The sequence below is a fragment of the Xenopus laevis genome, chromosome 7L (assembly GCF_017654675.1).
Source record: "Xenopus laevis strain J_2021 chromosome 7L, Xenopus_laevis_v10.1, whole genome shotgun sequence".
Taxonomy (NCBI): Eukaryota; Metazoa; Chordata; class Amphibia; order Anura; family Pipidae; genus Xenopus; species Xenopus laevis.
The window spans coordinates 86011385-86037048 of record NC_054383.1 but is presented as its reverse complement, the minus strand read 5'-3'; the positions used below and the strand labels follow the sequence as shown (position 1 = coordinate 86037048).

Below are 25664 nucleotides of genomic sequence, written 5' to 3'. Positions count from 1 at the left end.
ATGTATTTTATGTATACAGAACATACACAGACACATCCCTTCACAACGGCTTCCCCCAGATCAAAGCAAACACAATCTGGTTAATTAATCGGAATCAAATCAGTGCTTTAGTACATTGAATATTTATTATTCGGGAAAATATTCCTCATAGCCGGAGAAGTGTCAATAATTCGGCGAACATATCAAGCCCCTTGGTCCAGCGTCGGACTGGGGTATATCAGGGATCCCTTGCGACATGAAGAGCCCCGGGCACCGTTTCAGTCCGACCCTGACTCAGGCTCGTCAGATGGTTGTAAAGGGCAACGCATCTGTTTTGCAGTGAAGTTTACTGCCCTAGTATTCCTATAATTATGCAGAGAAAAGGGGCGTGTCGCTGACACCGCCCGTGTCGTCATATCCGTTTTACGACCGGTGTCTCCTTTCTACTTCATTTTTAGGCAGGAAGTTGCCTGTGGGCTGAGACGACATTGTACCGGTGTGAATATGGCAGGAGCTGACGGCGACGATTCGCTTTATCCCATTGCGGTGCTCATCGATGAGCTGAGGAATGAGGACGTGCAGGTGAGGCGAATGTAACGCTGCTCGGTTCGCTGTTCAGCCCCCTCGTGCGTCAGTGGTGCAGGGCACTCCCAGGGAGGGGGCTGCGCATAGCGACTGTGCATTCCAAATTCCTTATTGTAATGGCAGACTTAGCTGTGAATGGAAACAGCAATGTTTAATCATCTGACAACCTATAGCTGTCCCCACTTCTTTTACATTCCTCTGTGCTTTGGTGTGGCTCCTGGGAATAACCATGCCAAGCCGCGGCCATTCAGATCCTTCTTTGCAATACACTGTTGGTCACGTTGAGTAGTTCCCACAACATAGCGAGCAGGGATTGAGCTCTTCATACCCTTCTTCCTCCTCTAATGGCTGCACTGAGACGGACTCATAGAAGCCACAGGCAGTTCCATACATGTGTGCTGCAGGGCCAGTGTGTATTCACTAGGAATACATTCATTAGGAATACATTCATTAGGAATACATTCATTAGGAATACACTGTCCCTCAGCTGACTGAAGGGCTGGGCCTTGTCTTGTCATCCTTGTTATACCGGGATATCTTGGCAGTCTTGCACAAACACGATTTTGAGCCCTGGCTTTAAGTTTGGGTTCAGAATTTTTCGTATAACGTATTGTCCAGGGCCTCAGAATTAAAATGGATTTACATTTCCCTGAATTCACAAGGTCTATAATCTTCCACTCTTTATGCACAGAATCCACGATTGTGTTCAGTATTTGGCCTTTTTCAGCAGGATTTGGACGAATACTCACGCCTGGCGAACTGAATCCTTAAAGGGGAAGGAAACCTAGTTGGCGCAAAAACCCTCCCCCCTTCCTGTGTGTTGCCCACCCTCCCTCCTCCCCCCTGGCCTACCCGTCCCGCTGGGCAAATGCCCCTAACTTGTTACTTACCCTTCTGTGCAGGTCCAGTCCAGGGAGTTCACAGACAACATCTTCTTCCACGCGATCTTCTTCCTGCGTTGAACGGCGAATGCGCAGTAGGAGCATTTCGCCGGTACAATCTACTGCGCATGCGCCAAAAGTATTTCGTGACTTTTGGTGCATGAGCAGTAGATCCGTACCGGCGAAATGCTCCTACTGCGCATGCGCCAAAACGCCGTTCAACGCAGGAAGAAGATTGCGTGGAAGAAGATGTCGTCTGTGAACTCCCTGGACTGGACCTGCGCAGAAGGGTAAGCAACAAGTTAGGGGCATTTGCCCAGCGGGACGGGTAGGCCAGGGGGAGGAGGGAGGGTGGGCAACACACGGGAGGGGGGGAGGGTTTTTGCGCCAACTAGGTTTCCTTCCCCTTTAAAATGGTGTGACTTTTCGTTACAAAACATGGGAGTAAAAAATGTTTAACAGCGTTTGGCTTTTTCTGTCTCCCTCTCTGATTTGTATATGCAAATTAGTGTCCGGGTTCGGTATTTGGCTGAATCATTTATGAAGGTTTCGGAGGTTCAGCCGAATCCAAAATAGAGGATTCAGTGCATAATAAATATAAAAAATATATATATATGTGTGTGTGTGTGTATACCATTAAAAAACCACACTCACGGGACTTTTACAGTGCAAACAAATTCTCAATTTATATCAACGTTTCGGCTCACCACTTAAGACGGCCTCAGGAAGTGCAAAACACACAAACATCATCGCTTCTTAAAGGCCCCATTGGCGCCAAAATCAAACCGTGATGTCATAATTTGTAGTGCACTATTATGCCATGTCGCTTGGGTATGTAGTGTGAGATACCATCTGGCACTCACTCTCCGCAAGCCACAGCAGGCATAAACTCCCTTCAATGCATGCTCACAGCCCATAGACTCCATTTCATCCAAATAATCCAAATTCTAAAAATTATTTCCTTTTTCTCTGTAATAATAAAACAGTAGCGTGTACTTGATCCCAACTAAAATATAATTAAATAAATATAATTAATCCTTATTGGAAGCAACCCCAGCCTATTGGGTTTATTTAATGTTTAAAAGAATGTCTATTAGACTTAAGGCATGAAGACCCAAATTACGGAAAGATCCGTTATCTGTTATCCATTGTGTATCAGGGAATTTCCTATTCTGTCACTACTTCGGTCCCACCTCCATCTGCAGCCTTTCATAGCCTTGTTAGGGAAGATCAAGCCTGAGAACAAAACTGAACAACACGTATAAATGTATCACTGCTCACAAAATCTACTAAGTATTCAATGGCCGACAAAAACACATTTTGTCCTTACAGAGTAGGAAAGCCCCTGATACACAATGGTGGCGATGCAAGTTTTATTTATGCCATGTTGTTAAGACCCGTCTGATAAAGTGTTGGTCATAGGCCAATTCTGTAGTAATCCTTGCACTCAATGGGTGCACTTTACAACCCCTTTAATGGACAAGGAATCCGGCTGTGACCACAAAATTCATACAAACACAGGCAGTCCTCTGCACTCAACCCATGATCAATATAGTAAGGACATTGAGACATTTTGTGCATGACCTTTTGTCTATGTATGAATTTTGTGGTCAAAGCCTTGTTGCACCCTCCCCCTGCCTAATCGGTTTAAAATGTAAACGTTCCCTTTTTCACTGGAAGGTGCATGTTAGACATGCCCAGTAAGTTAATTTACATAGTTGTATAGTTGCTTTGAAAAAAAGACTAGTCCATCAAGTTCAACCCCTCCAAATGAAACCCAGCATCCATCCAACATACATACATACATACATAATGCATAAACACACTGACCCCTCCATGCACTCACACTAACCTATATATAAACAATACCCTATGATATTATGCTTATCCAAGAAATCATTTGCTAAATTTGCTCCCCTGGTTGGTACTCCTTTTAGGAAAAAAACCTACATGCCAGGGGAAGTTTCTCTTGCTGGGCCAGCATCTACCTTGCCTTCACAGTCATCCTTCAATTAGACATAAGCAGAGCATATTTATGTCTTGGGTCTTAAAGGGTGGCAACTTAGAATTTGTTTGTACAGAGTCCACTATTTATTTTTAATGAATAAATATTTATTGTTAATATTTAGCAAAGGTGTGTGCTCACCATGTAATAATTGCATTGTATTTAATTTACATTATTCATAAAGTTGTCCTAAAGCCATCTAAACATCACCAGGCTTACTAGTCATTCAAACAGTGTGCTGTTTCTGGAGAAGACTGTATCCTTAGCTAATAGGTTTTTGATTTCAATATTTTTGCATAAATATTACCTAGTACTTTATGATTTTGACACAAGTCCTAAAACAGCCATTGTTGATGGAAATATGAATTCTGAATTGAAATAGAAATAGAAATGTTTGCAGGATAATACCATGATATCCATTTGTGAACTGTCAGGTGAAAGTGGTCCAGACAGCAACCCTAAACACATGTCGATTTTCCAAAAATTGTTAAAGAAAAAGAAAATAAATGTTTTGAATTTGAGCTGAAACCTCAAAGAAATCACAGAGACATGCATTTCAGGGAAAGACGTTGGCTGAAGGTAGAAGAAAGCTTTATTTCACATCATTAAAAATGAAAAAGCCTGACGCGTTTCATATCTCCTAATACCTAGAAATAGCCTGAGATAGGAACCATGACATAAAGCTTTATTTTTCCTTTAGCTGATGTTTCTCTGGAGTGCTTGCCTCTTCCTGATTTCTTTGAGGTTTCCTCTCACCCCAAACTACAGGTTTTGGGCAATGCACCTAGGTCAACAGCATGAATTAGGTAATGATCTTTTCTCCACCGTTTGATGATATTGTGGATTGACAATCATTGGTTTAAGCGTTAGCCTGGGGTTAATAAACATGGGCTCACTGTGATGTGGGGTTAGCTATTTTTACTATTGTTTGGATTCATGATAATGGGGAGATCCCCGAGTTGAAGCAGTTCTATAAGGAGCAAAGTGCTAAAATGGTTCGAGGTGCAGCACTGATCAACAGTTACTGGAAATGTTTAGTTGCAGTTATTACTGCCCAAGGGGGCACACCAATTACAGAGAGGAATGATTCACATACTTTTGCCACACACACAAATATGTAACTTTGGATCATTTTCCTCAATAGATTAATGTTTTTAACTCGTATGTTTAATTGGATTCACAGTATCTAGTTTTAGGAACTAAAAGATCATCTTTAGGTCATATATTAATGCATTAATATCGAAAGATTTTGAATTTAATTACCACTTTACATAGCACCTTCTATTGAAGGTTTCTACAGTGTTTGAGGCTTTGTTTTCTTGGACACAAACAATAAAACAGGACATCGTTTGATTGAGCCTCTTGTAAACCTTACATTTCAGCCTGTTCAGTAATGCAGAATATCCTATTCTTTAACTTTTTTCCCTCAGCTACGCCTCAACAGCATCAAGAAGTTATCCACCATTGCCCTAGCATTGGGTGTTGAAAGAACCAGGACTGAACTTTTGCCATTCCTTACAGGTAGGTAATTTTTACTGCATGTAATGGCAATAGTAACGGAGTATTGATTGGACTACCCCCAAAATGGGTGAACTGAGTGCTATAATTCCATAAAATATCCTCCTGTGGAAAAAGGCCAGGTGAGATTGGAAATGTATTTGGCACTGTATCTTTAAGAAGCCACTATACACTATATTTTCCCAAAGTGAAAATTTAAATTTTTAAAGGAGAAGGGATGGCATTTAACACTTGGGGGTGGCAAAAGTTAGGTACCCCCAAGTGACTTCTTTTACTTACTTAACACCCCGGGCCGGCACTCCTATCAGCAAAAATCCGCACCAGCCTGGGGTTATTCTATTGACCACCATGGAGAGATCCTCTTTCTGCTTCTTCGGGTCTTCCCGCAGTTGCACATGCGCAGTAGAGCAGGAAGCCGGACTTTAACAAAAAAAGTCGGCTACTTCGCTCTACTGCGCATGCGTTTGCCCCGGGAAATTTGAAAACCGCTAAAGCAGGAAGAGGATCTCTCCGTGGTGCTCACTAGAAAAACCCCGGGCCAGTGCGGTTTCGGAGCACCGGCCCGGGGTGTCAGCTAAGTAAAAATATTCACTTAGGGGTGCCTAAGTTTTGGCACCCCAATTGTAAAATGCTATTCCTTCTCCTATAAAGCTGAGGGAAGGAAAAACACTGGCAAAAAATGGCAAGCAAGGTAAAGGTTAAACTGGAAATAACATGCATAGAAACTGAATGTTAGTGAGAATGAATAATGCATACACCTGCACTGGACATGTTCAAAAATAAGCTATGGTGGTGGGCAAATCTACTCGTGTTTGGTTCTTGCAAGATCGATAACTGGATTACCAGGACACACACCTGCCTCCTGCAGAATGGACACCTGCTAAGGCTAGGGCAAGATGGGCAGAAATCCGCCTGCTGAAATCCCCTAACCACTAACAGTCTTCTTGTTTGTTCTGTCGCAAAAAGACTGTGTTGATTTTGGCTCGAAATGCAAAGTCTCTCATTTCTCCATTGCAGTCTGACAGGCTGATTTCTGTCCTGTCTGGCCCTAGCCGAACTGGAGGCGTTGTTACTGCTAATCTAATTATCTATCAACCTTGCTATGGCCAGACATTGAGTAGCTTCCCACTCTCAATACACGTTCAACAAAGTGCCTTGTACTGGGTTTTTTTTTCTGGAAATAAGTATATATAAGTATTTTTCGGTTACCTTGTTTTCCTAGCTTCTATAATATCATTTTGGGTATATTTTGTTGCTGACCCTGTATAATGTGATGCAATCACTACTGTGATCTGGGGTTTTCCCAGATAACAGATCTTTCTGTTACTTGGATCTTCATACCTTAAGTCTACTAGAAAATCATGTAAACATTTAAATAAATGAGCTGGTTTTGCTTCCAATAAAGATTAATAATATCTTAGTTTGGATTAAGTACAAGGTACTGTTTTATTAGAGGAAATAGGAAATCATTTTTAAAATTTAAAAAAAAAATAATATAATTAAGGGAGTCTATGGGAGGCGGCTTTTCAATAATTCGGAGCTTTCTGGATAATGGGTTTCCGGATAACTGACCCAATACCTGAATTTGTTTAGGGAAAACAGCAAATGGTGGGGTCATCAACCGTGCTATTCCTATTGTTTGAATTGCACAGATATCAACTGCTGTCCAGCTGTCCGTCTTCCACATGCCATAGTCATGATACACTTAATTTAACCCGTTCAGCTTGTGCAATAAATTGCTAGATCACATGGGGTTGACTTGTGTAACCCTTGTTAAGCTGCCCATACATGTAAATTTAGGTGGTTGCCAGACAAGTGTAACTTGCTGTTTAAAGGAGAACTAAACACCAAACTAATGAAAACCCCTACCCTCCATAGTCCCCCCCCCCCCCCCCGTACAGGTGTTAATCTTCAATGCAGAGCTCACGGGCCCTTCGGCAATTTCCGTGGCTGTCTGCACATGCGCAGTTGTTCTGGACTGGAAATTTGCTACAACTGCGCATGCGCCAATACGCTGCTTGCTTACTAAAGACTCCCAAAGCAGTGAAGATGGTGCTCTTGAGCTCCGCTGTGCTGACTCTGCATCGAGGGCTAATTAAAGACTTGGAGGCATTTACAGGTATTAACACCTGTGCAGGGGGGAGCAGGGATGGGGTACTATGGGGGGTGATGGGTAGAGGTTTAGTTCTCCTTTAAGCAAACTGCTTAAATATGGGTTTCTCTATACCAGTCTGATTATTGGCAAAATGGATGGGAACCTTTAAAATCCACTGCTAGCTAAAAATTGTTAGTATAGGGGTATATCTGTGTTGACAAAGACATCATTGCAGATCCAGAGTTTTAAGCTCCCCATAGACGCAAAGATTTTTCTTGCCGAACAACCAATTTTACTGAAGTACGACCAATCCTTCGAAATTATCGTGAAGTTACTGGGATTCGAACGATCGTACATCTTACGATTTTTTGGCCGACATCTGTCGCAAAAAAATTGATTGGCCAGGTTAAAAAAATCTTTATCGGTCCCAGTGCAATCTATCTATGTTTGCAGGGCCAAGCAGGCAGCTACCCTTTGTTTTCCTGGCAAATTGGTCTTTTTAGTTGGACAATTGGTACGATCGTTCCGAGATAAACGTTCTCTCACGATGACGATCGGATCTTTTAAAAATCTCAACATTTAAGGCCAGCTTAACCTTGTATTGAGTGCAATTTATGACATCATTTTTTTTTTTATCACACCCCATTGATATCATGCCACAACTCCCAATATTGTCATTCCATATCTCTGCTGACTTGGTGTAATGTTATTATAAACACAATAAAAGCTCTCTAGGAGTTGAGGTGGAGTTTGTGGATATCAATGGGTTGCTGCACAAGACTATAAAGGCACAGGCTGAGCCAATAGTTCTTTCACAGACAGTGATTGTTATTAAAATGCAGAATAAGTACAAATTTATCGTTTAAATGGTTTATCTTCTAGACAAAGCCATCAGGGTATATAAAATTGATGGTATACTGTGGGGTGAGCTTTTTAGTATGTTCTCTCATATCGGTAGTAATTTAACAGGCTGATAATTTCTAATCTGATATTGACGAAGGCAGAGAGGTCTGCTTGTGTATAGCCCTTCAAGTGTTGGCTGTAGCAGCTATGATTGCCACTTCATGTTGCTAGGCAACCAATTTTCCCATAGGATTACATGCAAACCAGAAATTTAAAATCTATTGCATTCGCACAATGGTAATGTAAATTGTGCAATTTATGGAAGTTAAAGGGTAATGCTTCCAGATTCAGCCACATGAACTGAGATGATGGTGCTGGTTGTATTTTGAGGGGGTACGGTATCAATAATGGGTCTTCTTAAAGGAACAGTAACCTCAAAAAATGAAAGTGTTTTAGAGTAATGCTGTGTTGCCCTGCACTGGTAAAACTGGTGTGTTTGCTTCAGAAACACTACTATTGTTTGTATAAATAAGCTGCTGTGTAGCAATGGGGTAGCCATTCAAAGGAGAAAAGGCTCAAGTTAAGCTGGCCATAGACGCAAAGATCTGATCGTACGAATCGAGGATTCGTACGATTTTCGGACCGTGTATGGAGAGTCCCGACATTTTTCGTCCGGCGGAGATCGGTCGTTTGGTCGATCGGACAGATTAGAAAATTTCTGTCGGCTGCCGATAATATCTCTGCGTGTATTGCCGATAGTACGATTTTCAGTGGGAGACTGTCACTGGCTTTGGTTGGACATAGATATCGTACGATTGCTGTCAGGGGCAGAACATTGCTGATCTGTTCTTTAACTAATCTGACTGGTAAGAATTTGATCTGAATGGTTAGTGGCGGGTCTGGAGATGGGAAAGTCCGATCGAACAATGATTCGTACAATCGGATCTTTGCATCTATGGCCAGCTTTACACAGCAGGTAAGCTCTGTAGAACATAATGTTATCCGTTATCCACTATTTAACCTGTGTCAGTCTTTTTTTCAATTTCTGCCATTGCTACACAGCAGCTTGTTTATATGAACTATAGTAGTGTTTCTGAAGCAAACACATCAGTTTTCCTAGTGCAGGGCAACACTACATGATATTTTCTTTACTTTAAAACACTTACATTTATTGGTGTTACTGTTCCTCTTACATTAACGGAGCTGAGGTGTAAGAAAGAAAGTTTTACTGAGCTCATTGCTTTTGTTTCATAGCCCTTTTTGTTTTGCATGCTATTAATGTGTAATTTTAATTCTAGATACTATATATGATGAGGATGAGGTTCTTTTGGCACTCGCAGAACAACTGGGAAGCTTCACCAGTCTTGTGGGTGGTTCAGAGTTTGTTCACTGTCTTCTGGTAAGTACTATGTGTTTCATGCTATCGATTATTATTTGCTGAATGATCATCCATTAACTCTTTCTGCATCTGAAGTATTGTTCTGGGAAAGAAAAAAGCTGTTCAGTGGTGAATTTTGAAAATGAATAAGCTTGTGTGTAGTAACATTTGGTTGTGTGTGTAAACAATACTAATTATTTTTCCCTGTAAAAATCACTTTATTTTAAAGGGTTAGTTCACCTTTTAGGTAAATTTTAGTATGCTATAGAATTCTAAGCAACATTTCAATTGGTCTTTATTTATTTTTTATAGTTATTTGCCTTTTTCTTCTGACTCTTTGCAGTACAGTTTTCAAATAGGTGTCGCTGACCCCCTTCTAAAAAATAAATGCTCTGCAAGGCTACAAATGTATTGTTATTGCTAACTTAATAATAAGTTCACTTATCACTTATATTTCTATTCAGGCTTCTCCTATTCATATTCCAGTCTCTTATTCAAATCAATGCCTGGGTAATTTGGACCCTAGCTACCAGATTGTTTGAAATGCAAATTGAAGATCTGCTGAATAAAAAGCTACATAACGAAAAAGTAATAAATAGTGAAAAAAATTGCAAATTGTCTACGGATATCATTCTCTACACCAATTTGTCATGAAAACGGGACTCTCAACCACACATAACTCTTGGTTTTGACTATAAGGGGTTACTCAGTCTCTCAATCACATTACACACAGGTTAGACTAACATCAGACACCCCAAAACATACCAACACTCACAAAATTAATTTGCTGCCACCATCTATCATTAACTGGCAATAGAAACCTAATGTGACTATTCCCCTGCCTTCTATGACTGGTAATAACTACAGAAATGCATCAAACATTCTCTCCTATGGTAGTTAGTCAGGGTAAGATCCTACTAGTTCAACAAGCACTCCAGCAGCCAAAGGGTTAATTTACATTCAAACATACTAAAAGTTCTCAAAGGTGAACAACCCCTTTAATTAGTAAAACAAATCTTCTGCCATTTTAGTTGCTGAATAGGGTTTTGACTGCTCTTCATAAACACCATCAAAATAGTCAATCTGTACCTTTAGTGATAATGCCTCACTCTGCAAACTCTTGAGATGTCAGCGTAACATTACATACAGTAAAGAAAGCAATTCACCCTCCCTGTGTGTCTTATTTTTTATTGAATGCTTTGGAATACATAAAAAATGTAGCACTGGTTAAGCATTATGCTGTTTAAACCACCTCAATATTTTATCATTACCTTAATGTTTTCTTAATGCATTTGTAGCCTGTACACTGTGTGGTTTGTACTTTAGGGGTGACAGTTGGCAGCTATAATAGTCCATAAGCACTCCCTGCTCCTGCCAGAAGTGATAAAAAAAGCCGTAATGCAATATGTGGTCCTTATGTAACACAGCTGTTGCAGCCTGAACCTACACAATGTGTTATTGCTGCTGCAGCCATTTTACAGTAGATGGGTGAAAGATGATGGCTTGTAATGTTTTAGGGTTAGGTTGGTTACAGTTACCCTAATAAATGGAAATGACAAATTTGCAGAAGAACTTGCTTGAGCGTTTCAAAGCAAAGGTCCAGTTGTCATTGCTTCATGCACTGTGTTTCACACAGATTAATATGGCTGCCAGGGTCAGGCTAATTGTAACATTCTTGACTGGCGCAGCTTTTCACCTGATTCAAATGCTCCCTGTTCAATTAGCCATATGTCTCTGTGGGAAGTAACGACTTAGTAGAAAAGTCTTTTAAAAGGCTACTTGTATACCTTAAAGCAGTTGTTTACCTTTAAATTAACATTTAGTATGATGTCGAGAGTGATAGTGTTAGACAATTTGCAACTGGCTTTCATTTTGTATTATATGTGTTATTTTGTGTTATCTAGAAGCTTTCCAGTTTCCTATTCCAGCTATCTGGTTGCTAGGCCCTAAATTACCATATCAAACTTGCACTGAATTGAAACTGGAATATGAATGAGTGGCCCGAATAGAAAGATAAGTAATAAAGTAGCAATAACAATTAATGTGTTGCCCTACAAAGCGTTTGCTTTTTAGCTGGAGTCTGTGAAAGGGGGTTGAAAGCTGAAAAGGCAAATAATTCAAAAACAAAAACCCAATTGAAAAGTTGCTTTTTATAATGTACTTAAAGTCAACTTAAACGTGAGCCACCGTTAATGGCACATGGAGCATTGGCCAGTGTTTTTGCAGTCTGTGTGATATCTAGAGCAGTGATCCCCAACCAGTAGCCCCTGAGCAACATGTTGCTCTCCAACCCCTTGGATGTTGCTCTCCATGACCTCAAAGCAGGTGATTATTTTTGAATTTCAGGCATGGAGGCAAGTTTTGGTTGTATAAAAACCAGATGTACTGCCAAACAGAGCCTCAATGTAGGTTGACAATCCACATAGAGGCTACCAAATGGCCAATCACAACACTTATATGGCAGCCCAAGAATATTTTTCATGCATGTGTTGCTCCCCATCTCCTTTTACTTCTGAATGTTGCTCACGAGTTGAGAAGGTTGGGGATCCCTGATCTAGAGTGTGAAAAGGCTATTGCAAGAAATGGTTATTGGCTTATTCCTAAAATGCATCGGATCACAGCACTTTTGTGCTTTGTAGAAAGTCTTAAATATTACAGCCTAATTGAAGACTTCTTACAAAGCATAAAAGAGCTGAGAACTAATAAATTTTCTGAATAAGCACAAATTGATACCGATACCGTACCGTATGCAGCATGGTTCAGCTTCTGTCTTAGGAAGGCATCAGACTGTAGGCAGAGAGTTGTCATGTTGCTGGCTCTTTAGACTTGTTTTAAAATACAAAGGCTTGCTTATCCTTTAAGATGAACTGTAAAGTATCCAGCAGCAATGTCATTGAAATTTTCTGCAGGTTTAGTTGAAGGCTTTCCCCTCTGGGAATTTGAGTCTTTTAGTAGCTGGTGCTCACATGGTTTTGTGATTGGTTGCTTCACCTTTAAAAGAACAATTCACCATCAAAGAATGTATTTAAAAAAGCCTATTTGCTTCTCGTGGCATTTTGATCTGGACAAATGCAACATTTCAGGCCATCACTCTAAAATCACTCTACATACTAAAAGTTAAATTAAAGATGAACAACCCCTTTAATCTCTCCCGGCTGCTTCCTGTTGATCTGAGTGCAATTGTGAGGAGGAACCTGCTTTGGTAAACACCTGCATGCCATGGGCCCCCACTTTCTTGTTCTCTGTTTGCACAAATGCAAGCTTTTTTGTGTTTAAAACAAAAAGACACTTGCAATACAGATGGAACTTATTCTGCTATACACCAATGTGTTCTCAATTCATAAACCTACATCTAATTTGCTCTGTAGACATGCTTTGTCCCTCTTTGTACTCTGTTGGCTTCAGCTACAAAGTTGCATCTGGCTCCCCTTCTCTGCCAATCTACTCTGTGCGTCAGCAAGTAAAGCTGCCAAAATCTTAGATCTCTTCTGAGCTTATTCTGCCTTCTAGAACAATCGCCTTGCAAGCATTGCTGCTACTGAGACATTCGGTGCCATCTGGGGGGCCTGCTCTCTTGGCTCCTTTCCCAGTCATGTGAGCTCAGTTTGGCAACCATGAAATATTTTTTTCTCTACGTCACCAGCCCAGTTAAAGCTAATTTATGTAGGTTGATAACAGATGTTGCTGCATAAACTTGAATAAAACAGGCAGCCCCAGGTGGTCCTTGTGATTATACACATATTAAGCTTACTTTATTGGATTTAACAGAATCAGTGACTGTTTGGGTTTAACGCACATGCTAGGAAAAGGGCTCAAAACAGTGAAATAATAATGTTTTGTTCAAATTGAATGCCCCCCCCCTCCTTTCATCTGTAGTCGGCTAATGGGTTAACAGTCATAAGAATTTTCACTTACCTACCCTGTTATAAACATTGTGGTAGTTCCAATATATGAATTCAAGTAGGGATGCACTGAATCCAGGATTCGGTTTAGGATTTGGCTTTTTTCAGCTGGATTTGGTTGCATCCTTCTGCCCGGCCGACCAGAATCGGAATCCTAATTTGCATATGCAAATTATGGACAGGGAGGGAAATCTTGTGACTTTTTGTCACAAAACAAGGAAGTAAAAAATGTTTTCCCCATCCCACCCAAATTAGGATTTGGTTCGCTATTCAGCCGAATCTTTTGCAAAGGTTTCAGGTGTTTGGCCAAATCCAAAATAGCGGATTTGGTGCATCCCTGTATGCAAGTAAACTGCAAAGATTACCATAGAACAGGAAAATTAGAAAATTTATGTAGTTGGTTAATTCACCCTGAATTTTTCTTCAGACATTGGGGTCTTTTTTATCAAAGAGTGAAGTAAGAGATCTCCACAGTCCTCCAGAGTGAAATTATACCACTCTCCATTCATTTCTATGGGATTTTTAAAAGAATATTTTAAAAGAATATTTATCAATGTTCATCCTTTGATAAATGCGTGTTTCAATATCCCATAATGGAGATTTGCGGAATTTCACTCTAGCAGACTGTGGCGATCTTTAACTTCACTCTTTGATAAATATACCCCATAAATGGTTATTTAAACTGTATATTTCCTCTATATAGGGTTAGCTTACCTTTAATATTCTAGAACCTTCGCAATTGGTCTTCCTTGTCTGCCTCTTTCCAGCTTTCATTGACCCCAGCAGCCAAGAAAACTATTGCTCTGTGAGGGTACAATTTTATTACAGGTATAGGATCGGTTATCCAGAATGCTTGAGGCCTGGGGTTTTCCGGATAGTTCCATAGTTTGGATTTTATACCTACTCGAAAATCATGTAAACATTAAATAAACCCAAAAGGCTGGTTTTGCTTTCAATAAGGTTTAATATCTTAGTTTGGTGCAGTTTTATTACAGAGAAAAAGGAAATTGTTTTTAAAAATTTGGATTATATGGATAAAATTGAGTCTGGAAGACAGCCTTTCCATAATTTGGAGCTTTCTGGATAATGGATCCCATACCTGTATTACTTATTTTTTTTAATCAGTCTATCATGACCTGGATAAATGAGAATCTTCATAGACATACAGTAAACCTCAAAGGTTTAAATGCCGGGGAATTCCCTACTAATTCAGTTGAACTGAAGAAGCCACTCTGATGAATGGTGAATCTGATGAATTAATTTGACTTACATTCTACCAGATACTTTTTAATCAGACCCTCTTCATATTCCACTCATTCTGACCACTACCTAGTTAAGGTAAATTGGAAGCCAGCAATTAGATACTTAAATTCAAAACTGGGGAGCTGCTGAACGAAAAACCTTAAAAAGGAATTTAAAATTGGTCTTTTTTGTGGATTTTGAATTGTGTTTTTCACTGCTCGTGATGAAGCATAGTAGAATGTGCTTTCTAGTTGGCATGCTTATTATGAATGTGAAATACATGTACAAATGCATATAAAGTATATGAATTGCTTTGAGCAGTCTGAAAGAATGCTTTGGTTGGGAGACTAGCATGTTCATAGCTGAGGGAGAGGCAATACCTTGTTTTAATGAAAATTCCTTTTTATCTTTGTTTTCCGCACAGCCCCCATTGGAAAGCCTGGCAACTGTTGAAGAGACAGTAGTTCGTGACAAGGCAGTGGAATCGTTGAGGAATATCTCTAATGAACATTCTCCCGTTGATCTTGAAGCCCACTTTGTACCGTTGGTGAAACGTCTGGCCAGTGGAGATTGGTTCACTTCTCGTACATCTGCTTGCGGCCTTTTCAGTGTCTGCTATCCCAGGGTGTCTAGTACAGTCAAAGCAGAAATAAGGCAGTAAGTATCCTGCTGAGTGGATGTTACTTTTGCAGTGCAGTTCTAGGCAGAAAACTAAAGTATAACTCGTGATGCTTTTGCTTTAATTTTTTTTTTTTTTTTTTTTAGACATTTTCGCAATCTGTGTTCAGATGACACTCCTATGGTGCGCCGTGCAGCTGCTTCCAAACTAGGAGAATTTGCCAAAGTCCTTGAGCTCGAGTATGTCAAGAATGACCTCATTCCTCTATTTACCAATCTGGCTTCAGATGAACAGGTAAGAAGGACGTTTTTTCCTAGAGTGGTGGCTCTACATAATTGCTTTTAAAATAATTATCTTGTTAAAGAAGGTTTTTTAGCTGTAAATTATTTTGCAGTTTGTGTTTTTTTTTTTGTTTTTGTTTTTTTCCTTTGGATCAAATGTTGGAATGGCAATGGCTATAGGAATCTAATATAGGTTATTTCAACCCACCCACACACTTCAAAGATTACTGCCCTGGTAGTGAAGGCCTCCTTCCATGACAGGCAGCTTGTGTGGCTCTGGCCTTAAAGGAGAATTAAACTCAAAACACCAATATGGCAAAAAATGCCATATTTAATATACTGAACTTATTGCACCAGCCTAAAGTTTCAGCTTCTTTATAACAAACTTGTCACAGGGGGTCACCATCTTGGAAAGTGTCTGTGACGCTCACATGCTCAGTGGGCTCTGAGCAGCTGTTGAGAAGCTAAATTTAGGGGTCGTCGCAAATTATCAAGCAGAAAATTAGGTATGTCTGTAATATGACCTGATGCTACAGGGTTGATTATTAAATTCTGATGCTAGTTGCACTGGTTTCTATGCTGACGTAGTAATTATCTGTATTAATTACTAATCCGTCTCATATTGTGACATTTATATTCTATATGTACTGTATATTGTGAGTGGGTCCCCAAGCTCAGTAAGTGACAGTAGCACAGAGCATGTGCAGTGAATCAGCAGAAAAGAAGATGGGGAGCCGCTGGGGCATTTTTGGGGACACTGCTAAAGGGCTGTGGTTGCCTTGGGCTTGTACAGAAGCCCAAAACATAATGCACAACATTTCTAACCTACTTCTTTAGTTAGACTTTAGTTCTTCTTTAACTAACCCCAATGCAGGCAATGTTTCAGTCTTTGAAAGTGACTTCTTAGTCAGCTGTTAATTTTGTATAAGTGTTCTCTACATGCATTATAGGTCAGCTGAAACACAAGTTTTTACTGTTGTCAAATACCGCATTAGTAACTGTATAACCACAGAAACCATGTTTTGTTTTGGGAGAAAAATCGAGGGACTTTATCTGTGTTTTTTGTATTGCACAGGACTCTGTGCGTCTCTTGGCAGTGGAAGCATGTGTAAGTATTGCTCAGTTACTGCCTGAAGAAGACCTGGAAGCGCTTGTGATGCCAACTTTACGCCAAGCCACAGAGGACAAATCATGGCGTGTCCGCTACATGGTTGCAGACAAGTTTTCAGAGGTAAGGCTATTTAACGGACTTCCTCATTTATGGTTTTTAGCATTTGCCATTTACTGCGCAGGAATAGTATTACAGATATGGGATCTGTTATCCAGAATGCTGGGAGCTTTCTGTAATTTCGATCTCCATACATTGTCTACTAAACACATATTTAAACTTATTTAAGAAGGATGTATTCGCTTCCAATAAGTATTAACTATATCTTCGGTTCAAGTACAAGGTACAGGGAAAAAAAAGATCATTAGAAAAAGAGAGCGAATTGTCTATGGGACATGGCCTTCCTATAATTCAGAGATTTCTGGATAATTGGTTTCTGGATAAATGAGGCCATTCCTGTAATTGTTGATGTGTTGTTTTTCCTATGTTTGATTTAGCTATCATGACTTGCCTTCTTACTACTATCATAAATAGTGATTTGAGACTTCTTGAATTTTGGTCACCCTTTATCATCCTACATTTGCTCAGACCCTTTATTATCTCAGAATTTCTTTACAGTTCAAAGACCTTGGTCATAAAACCCTGCCATAATTAAGGCAATTAGGACCACAAATCGTTGTCCAGGCTGGGACACTCCCTATTTTCTTTTTCTTTTTTTTTTTCATATGATCCAATTTCTCATTGCATTACTATTTGTCTTGCTGGAAGGTTTATTTGTAATTAATGTTAAATATTAAATTGAGTGCAGTTGTAATCTAACAGAATAACCTGTTCTCTTTTCAGCTCCAGAAAGCAGTTGGACCAGAGATTACTAAAAATGACCTTGTCCCAGCCTTTCAGAACTTGCTTAAAGATTGTGAAGCTGAAGTGCGGGCAGCTGCTGCTCATAAAGTTAAAGGTAAAAGAATATTAACTGACTTATTAAAACTCATTAAAAAAAATATTTAAAAATCAGAAGTAAAACCTATCCCGATCTGTTACAAATTAAATTCTGAACTGAGAGAATGCATTGGATTTTAGTATTAAATGCCTTCACTCACGAGTGGCCAAGCAAACTGTAATATTGTTGATACATGATACATTTTGGGTATGAATTGCACTTGGCAAAACTAAAGAACTTAATGCCCATAATTGGTGATAGTTGGACCAAAGTTGAGCAGACAATGGTTGCCCATTGGATCAGATACAAGTTAGGAATGCATTCTTTCCATTCATTTCCATTAATAAAGATCTTTGTTTTAGAATTCTGTGAAAACTTGCCAGCTGATGGAAGAGAGACCATTATAATGAGTCATATTTTACCTTACGTTAAGGTACGTTTCACCAGATCATTGTATTTTAAGGGTAAGGGCACATCTGGAGATTCGGGGAGATATAGTTGCCCAGCGACTAATCGCCTCTTCTTTTGGGTGATTAATGTCACCGAACAGCTTCCCTGTATCTTCCGTCTTCAATGAAAAAACGCCTGCGCCAATGCCTCGCAAGGAAACTTCGGGCGACCTCTGTGTTTTTTCATTGAAGCAGACGGAAGTCACGGGCAAGCAGTTTGGGGAGATTAGTCGCCCCAAAGAAGAATGAATCTCCAGGTGTGCCCTTACCCTAAAGGGTTTTTGTCATTTTTATCAGACAATTTTCAGTGCTGCTTATCCAAATCATTGAGTTTGATGTTTGCAGGCTCACATTACTTTACACTTAAAGTGGATCAGTTCTCTTTGTAAAAGAGAATTGTACAGATAGTAATGCTCACACGGTTCTCCCACAAATTGGCTCATTTATCAAAGGTCAAATTTCGAATTCATATGAGTTTTTAAAAACTCCCCTAAACTCTCATAAATTCGAAATTCAACCAATTGAAATGTAATTTAAAAAAAAAAAATGTAATTTTTTACCTCTTAAGAGGTATGGAATCGACCTGAAAACTCGAATTAATTTGATTTGAGTTTTAAAAACTTGATGACTCGAATGTCAGGAAGGCTGCAAAGAACTCCAAATTGATCCCTGGATGTCTCCCATTGACTTTAACCACAATTTTTCAGGTTTTTGGTGGCAAATAGTCAAATTTGAGTTCTTAAAAGGCCAGAGTATGATAAATATCGAAAATCTCATTTTTTTTTTTTTTTTTTTTTGAAAAACTCAAATCGAATTTGAATAACTCCCTAGTCGAATTTGACAGTTTTGACCATAAAAGAACTGGAAAATTCAAATTTTAAATTCAACCCTTGATAAATCTACCCCAAAGTGGTTTTTAAATTTAACTCTGACTTTTCCTGAGGATAAGTTGGCAAGACAAAGTGCCTAATATGCCATTACCAAAGAGATTGGTGGTTGGGAGCCTTTGGTGCAAAACCTAGAATGTTCACAAAAAAAAAAAATGTTTAGTGTAGTTTAGGTGTTTAAAAACACAGCATCAAAGTGTTTAAAATCACCGCTACCGACCCATCTGGGGGTCCGTGGGGAAAATGTCCTTGTGCAGCTTTTCAGGCAAAAATCATGTGCTTTGATTCCCATTCACAACCATGAGGGGCAGCAATTTTGGAAGTTTTGACCGCAATTTTTAGGCAGCTTTTTTTTAGGTCTGTGACATGTCGATTTTTTAATTTATTTATTTTTTTCCCCATGTGGGGCCTGTTAGGGTTGAGCTACTAGTAGCAGCTACTTGTCATGGCTACAAAATAGACAATAGTGATAATTGGCTTTGCTAAGACACTACGTGAGGCATTTATCCGTTGTCTGTGGCAGGGTATTTTGTAGCTACAACCAGTAGCTGCTACTTGTAGCTCTGTGTGTCTTCACCCTAACAGGCCCCACATGGGGAAGAAAAAAAATCGCCATGTCACAGACCTAAAAACAGCTGTGTGTCTTCACCCTTAATGCATTAAACAAGGCTTGGTTTATCCCTTGTTACAAAACAGAGCTGGCTATGGTTGGCTCAGTGTCTTGTTATGAGATCCATTCTGACACTATCTTATTTCATCTCAGTACCTCCCATCATAATCATTACAATACAAATGATATGTTTAATAACGCTCTTCTCTGATTTACTAGCATCTTTATAATGTTTTGTAGGAATTGGTTTCTGACACAAACCAGCATGTGAAATCAGCCTTGGCCTCTGTAATCATGGGATTATCCACAATTTTGGGCAAAGATAATACAATTGAACACCTCCTTCCTCTCTTCCTGGCCCAGTTGAAAGATGAGGTAATGTCTCCATTTTTGTTCTTTTTTTTCCTGATACAGATTACCTGATTTGTTTAATGCTGATAGCCATCTCTTTTTACCTTTATTCTGGGTTTATTTGCCCCAGGATTCTTTTATATGCCAAAAAATGTTTTGTCATTTCTAAGTGTAAGGGCACACTGGCAGATTCGGGGAGGTTAGTCGACCAGATGACAAATCGCCTCTTCTTTGGGGCACCAATCTCCCCGATCTGCCTTCCCCTACCTTCCTGCCGGGATGGCACTCGTGGCAATTAGTTTTCTGCAGTTGCCTCACGAGGAAACTTCGGGCTGCCTCGGAAAACAAATTGGCACGAGTGCCATCCCATTGGCGACTTTTCATTATAGCCAGCAGGAAGGCAGTTCGGGGACATTTTCGCCCCAAAGAAGAGTCGATTAGTCGCCGGGGCGACTTATCTCCCTAAATTTTTGTGTGTTGATTTGTATACATCACTCTGCAGGATAACTGACTCTGCTTTAGCACAACAGGCTTGTCTACTAGTCTTAAGGCCAGGGATACCCAAAGTTTGTTAAATCCCTTTAAAATTCCCTTGTTATGGCAAATCCTCATGGAGTGATTTAGTATACATTTGCTCTGTGATGGCTTTACAGGTCTTGCACCATAAAGCACAACTTGTTTAATTGATTTGTCTGTACCAATAGGCGTAGAAAAAAACGTCCCTGAATTAGTGTGTGTTTTGCATCATTAGTGGCAATGAGTTGCATTTATTTATGTTCATTATTATTCAATTATGTAGGTGCACAAAAATTCATCCTTGCTACATTTCGATAAGCAAAAAGTTGATCCGTTCAGTGTACATTTCAAATTGTTGCATTTTTTATTTTTTTTTCCCAATACTTTCCCTTCATAGTGCCCAGAAGTGCGCCTGAACATCATATCTAATTTGGACTGTGTGAATGAAGTGATCGGCATCCGCCAGCTTTCTCAGTCCCTGCTTCCCGCTATAGTGGAGTTGGCTGAGGATACAAAGTGGAGAGTGCGGCTGGCAATCATTGAGTACATGCCATTACTTGCTGGGCAGCTGGTAAGTTTTCACATATTTGTTTCACAGACTGGTATAAAATTCATTTGATGAACTTTACAATAGGCTGTATAGGAAATAAAATTTCCTGCCAATCAGAGTAAGCACTTGCAAAGCTTGCCAATTTACAGGAAAATTGTACTTTCTAAAGCTTCAAATTCATGGCTAAGGGAAAGTTAATTGATTATACAAGTGCTCTTTTCCTTTTGTATTTCACAGGGTGTGGAGTTTTTTGATGAAAAGCTGAATTCCTTGTGTATGGCTTGGTTGGTTGATCATGGTAAGTCTGCAGGCATCCTGTTTTGATTAATTTCCGGGTTGGTTTTTTTTACCATTTAATGATTAGTCTCTTTACATTACGTAAGAAGTTACGTTTTTGTATTGTATGGTTACCACCTGTAATTAAAAGGAATTTCTTTGGGATTTTGTATCAGCACATGTCTGAGTGGTGGGAAAAAACCTCTACTTAACAGACGTCTGTTGCATGTGCAGTCGTTGCATGATCCTGGTGGCTTACTCCAAAAGACACTGTTATAATTACAGTCAGCAGCCATTTGTCTTTTGTTAATTCTATATTACGTGTTTAAAACTCAAATATAAAAATTCAGCATCTAAAAGCTGGGAATCGGGGAAAATTCAAGCTATTTTTTTTTTTTAAAGAATAGGATTTTATTTTGCTACATTTTCACATTTTCTTTCCAGGTTTCATCAATATGAAGGGCTGCTGTTCAATTTTCCATGTACAAAAGCATTATGCAAGATATTTCTTTCCTACAGTCTCTCCATCAGTTGTTGCTGTGCTGATGAAGTGGGCGTGATTTAACATATCTAGCTAGATTGTGTAGAGTTGCTGCGTGCTGTAGAACAGTTAACACCACAGGATTCACAGCAGTAAGCCTTCAGAGCAGTAAGCCTGTTTAGTTCTATGGCAAGCATTACAAAGTGGTTTCCAGTGGTTACCAAGCAGATCTCCATCTAGAGGCTGAGAGTATAAGCAATCCTTGGGATAAATATGCTGCAGTTTAATAATGTGGGAGAGGGAGCAAAACTAAATGTAATAATAAAACATTTCATGATAGAAAGATTAATGGAATAGTCACCAGCTAATTATTTAAACACACATTTCAACATGACCGGTACAGTTTAACTTTATGGATGTATTAACAAAAATAAATGCTTAAAAATGTAATGTATATTTTATAGAGACATTGTATGGGTCAGTATAGTTCATTCATTCATGCGCAACAATGTTCAATTAAAGTCCAGATCCTACTTGTCAGAGCTATCTCCTCTGTAGATTGAAGCCACAGCTAGAAGTGGAAGTTTGAGCCTTTTGTGACCGCCGTCGTCTTTACATTTTTCTTTTGTTATCCACTCCTTTATAGTCTATGCTATCCGAGAAGCTGCAACCAATAATCTTATGAAGCTGGTGGAAAAGTTTGGCGCTGAATGGGCCCAGAACACCATTGTTCCCAAGGTTCTTGCTATGGCAAATGATCCCAACTACCTGCATCGAATGACAACCCTCTTCTGTGTCAATGTAAGTATATTTTCTTATTTTCTATATTTTTTGAAATGTAAATTAAGATACCCAAACGTTCAGCAAAACCACTGTACATCATAGGAGTATAATTTGCTCAGAAATTGGCTGCTGCCATTGATTGACAGCACTTTTTAAGGGGTGGTTCACCTTCATGTTAACTTTTATTATGTTATAGAATGGCTAATTGTAAGCAACTTTTCAATTGACCTTCATTTTTAATTATTGTATAATTTTCTAATTTGCTTTCTTCCTCTTGACTCTTCAAGTGGGGGTCACTGCCCCCATCTAGGAAACATGTAAGACTACACATATTGTTTTTGTTACTCATCTTTATAGTCAGACCTCTCCTATTCATTTTCCAGTCTCAAATCAAAGCATGGTTGCTAAGGTAAGTTAAACCCTACCAACCAGATTGGAGAGTTGCTAAATAAAAAACACATAATTAAACATGAAAACCAATTGCAAATTGTCTAGGTATATAACTCTCAACATCAACCTGAAAGTTAATTTAAAGGTGAACAACCCCTTTAAGCAATTGTAACTATTTTGGTTAAACACTAATAATGTTTAGTTATATTTTATGTATGTGTTTTCGGATCATGTCTTGTCACTAGGCCCTGTCTGAGGCATGTGGAAAGGAAATAACCACCAAGCTGATGCTCCCAATTGTGCTAAAAATGGCCGCTGACCAGGTAGCAAATGTGCGATTCAATGTGGCCAGATCCCTACAACGAATAGGTCCAGTGCTGGATGGAACGTAAGTATTGACATGAATCCCTGTAAAGCTGGTGTGCAGTAAGGGCCATAAATATTTACACTAGATACATACCTGTTCTGTGCACAGATTCCCAATTCGGAGTTCACTTTACATTGGTGTCCCTGTGTCATTTCTGCAGTGCAGGGGATTACTTGGCTTGTTCAGGGCATTCACCTTTGAACTAGCAAGCAGCACCTTGTGTGAAATGAAGGTGATTTGCAACCAATGATTCTCTATGGGCACTGTGTAGGGAAAAACAGGAATGGCTGCAATTAGTCAGTGTGCTTTGGATCTATATCTAAGAATTTTTGTCTTTTAGAACATTGCAATCCGATGTCAAACCCATTCTGCTGAAGCTGGGACAGGATGAAGACATGGATGTGAAATACTTTGCGCAGGAAGCAATGACTGGTAAAAAAAAAAAAGTTTTCTTTCTTGTGTATCATGACTTCTTGCAGCTTTTCCTCCTTGCACGATTCTCTCCTTACTATTTGTTTGAGGGACATTTTCCAGCTTATTAAAACATTTGTAGGAGCTAGATTTAAAAGTTAAAAAAAATAAAAAAAAATCACGTCAAATGCTGCATGCACCTTAGTCGTTCGTGGCCCTTATTATAAAAAGTCATTCCTGGGCAATGATTGCTGTGGGTGGCCTACTGTTAAATGCAATGAAGAATAACTTTTGGTTGCTAGCACCTGGGACAGTTTAGCAAGTCAGAGCAATACATTTAGTAATGGCATTTGGGTTGATAAAATAGATTTTGCAACTGACTGCATTTGTATTTATGATTATACTTGTAAAATATAACCATTCTTCATTGTAGCACAATAAATCACTTGTTTTTTTTTTTGTTTTGTTTCTTTTAGTAACCAATGAAAATATTGTTTATATTACATTTAAAGGTTATGGTGAATGTCCCTAAAGAGAATGTTTAAATAATTTGAGAACATTTCACTGCAAAAAAAAAACCTTAAGTTTTGTGGTCCTAATAATGTCGTTTTGCAGTGATTCTGTTACACCAGGGAAAGCCGCTAGCTAGCACATGCTCCCTTAGTCTATCTTTACTTCATACAGCTAATTCTATTCTATTGCTAATTTCAATATAAGTCTCTTTAAAAAGATATTGCATAAAACAGCTCCTATGTAAAACCCTGCTTCATGTAAATAAACCATTTAAATAAACCATTTTCATTTTCATTTTTAGTAGTATGTGCCATTGGGAAATCATAAATAGAAAATTGCCGTTTTAAAAAATAAGGGCCACCCCTGGGATCGTACGATTCACTGTGCACTCATACATACTAAACATGTTAGGTCACATGAGCCAATTAACATACAGAGTTCTGTCTTTTGCTTCCACACTTCTTCCTGTTAGAGTTGTAGTATTTCTGGTCAGGTGATCTCTGAGGCAGCACACAAACCATCATAAAATGGTGACTTAAGGCAAGAGATGTAAAAGGACAATATTTACTTAAATATATATTCCAGTTTGGTAAGATTTTTTTTAATGTCACTTAATTTGATATAAACTATATGTTGCTTAAATATTCATTTTGATTGGTGTACCACCATAATGCAGTTCTACAAAGTGGCGGTTGTCTGCCTTTTTTTGGGGGCTTTGCTCTGTTTGCCTTTACATTTCTTCATAACTGACCCTCTTTTGCTTTGCAGTACTTGCCTTGGCATAAAGAAGATGGAAGAAACCCGGCCCCCGCTCTTTGTTCTCTATGAATTTGGAAACAACCTTTAGAGACCTCATGGATACAAATGGCAACTACTGTTGGAAGACCACATTCCCACACATGTGCCTCTTCTGGAAAAAACAAACTTTTTTTAAGAATTATTTATGCGTTTTCTGTTACTGTTTATTTGCTTATTGATAGGAAAGTCTTCTTTTTACTGGTGGCTGTGTATCATCTAAGGTGTTTTTGGTGATGGTGAAAGTTGCCTGGGCACAAAACCGACTAACTTGAACATAAGACTGCAGCAGGCTGCACCTGCTATATCCATAACTGCTTCAATCTGTAACTGTCTTGAAAAGTGATGCTAGCAGTTTGTTTTTTTTTAATTGTATTGAGTCAAGTAGAGGAGGGTTAGGCCTGATATGTGCGCTCACATGGAATAGCAACTCTCTATTGAATTTCCAGCCCATCTATTGGCCAGCTTGCAGAAGACATCTTCAGTTATTCATTCTAGAATGCACGTTTGTCTGGCATGGGAAAGACTAAAAGAATGCAGAGATCCTCATATAACAGTGCTTGTGGCAGATAGTCAAGGACTTGCATCTAGCGACCCTGGTTTAAATTTCATTTCTGTTTTGCCTGGAAAAGGTCAATGTCCTTTTTAACCTTAAAAGTTAAAGGATGCTGCAACATGAATGAAATAGTTACTATTTTCTTTCAATTTAAATAGTTTTTATATGGCAAGATTGGGTGGAATATAGAGCAGATGAGCACAAATTTTAGGTTCTAATTCAATTTACTGCCTCCATAGGGGTCACAAAGGCATTCCCTCATAGTGTATATTGCTGTTCTGCTTTGCACTCTTATCAGCTGTAGAAATTGTTATGTATGTGCCCAGTGAAAAGAAATAAAGATTAAATCTGTG

General features: G+C 39.1%; 1 protein-coding gene across 1 annotated transcript; it reads left to right on the top strand.

Annotated features, from left to right (window-relative positions):
* Positions 1-440: 440 nt before the first annotated feature.
* On the top strand, positions 441-25664 carry LOC398563 (serine/threonine-protein phosphatase 2A 65 kDa regulatory subunit A beta isoform-like). Its single transcript, NM_001089083.1, has 15 exons — positions 441-561; positions 4881-4971; positions 9205-9305; positions 14853-15085; positions 15194-15341; positions 16404-16559; positions 17280-17394; positions 17739-17809; positions 19563-19697; positions 20587-20760; positions 20977-21037; positions 22143-22297; positions 22915-23057; positions 23377-23468; positions 24729-25664. The coding sequence occupies exons 1-15, from the start codon at positions 484-486 to the stop codon at positions 24743-24745; spliced, it is 1770 nt and encodes a 589-aa protein (NP_001082552.1). The 5' UTR covers positions 441-483; the 3' UTR covers positions 24746-25664.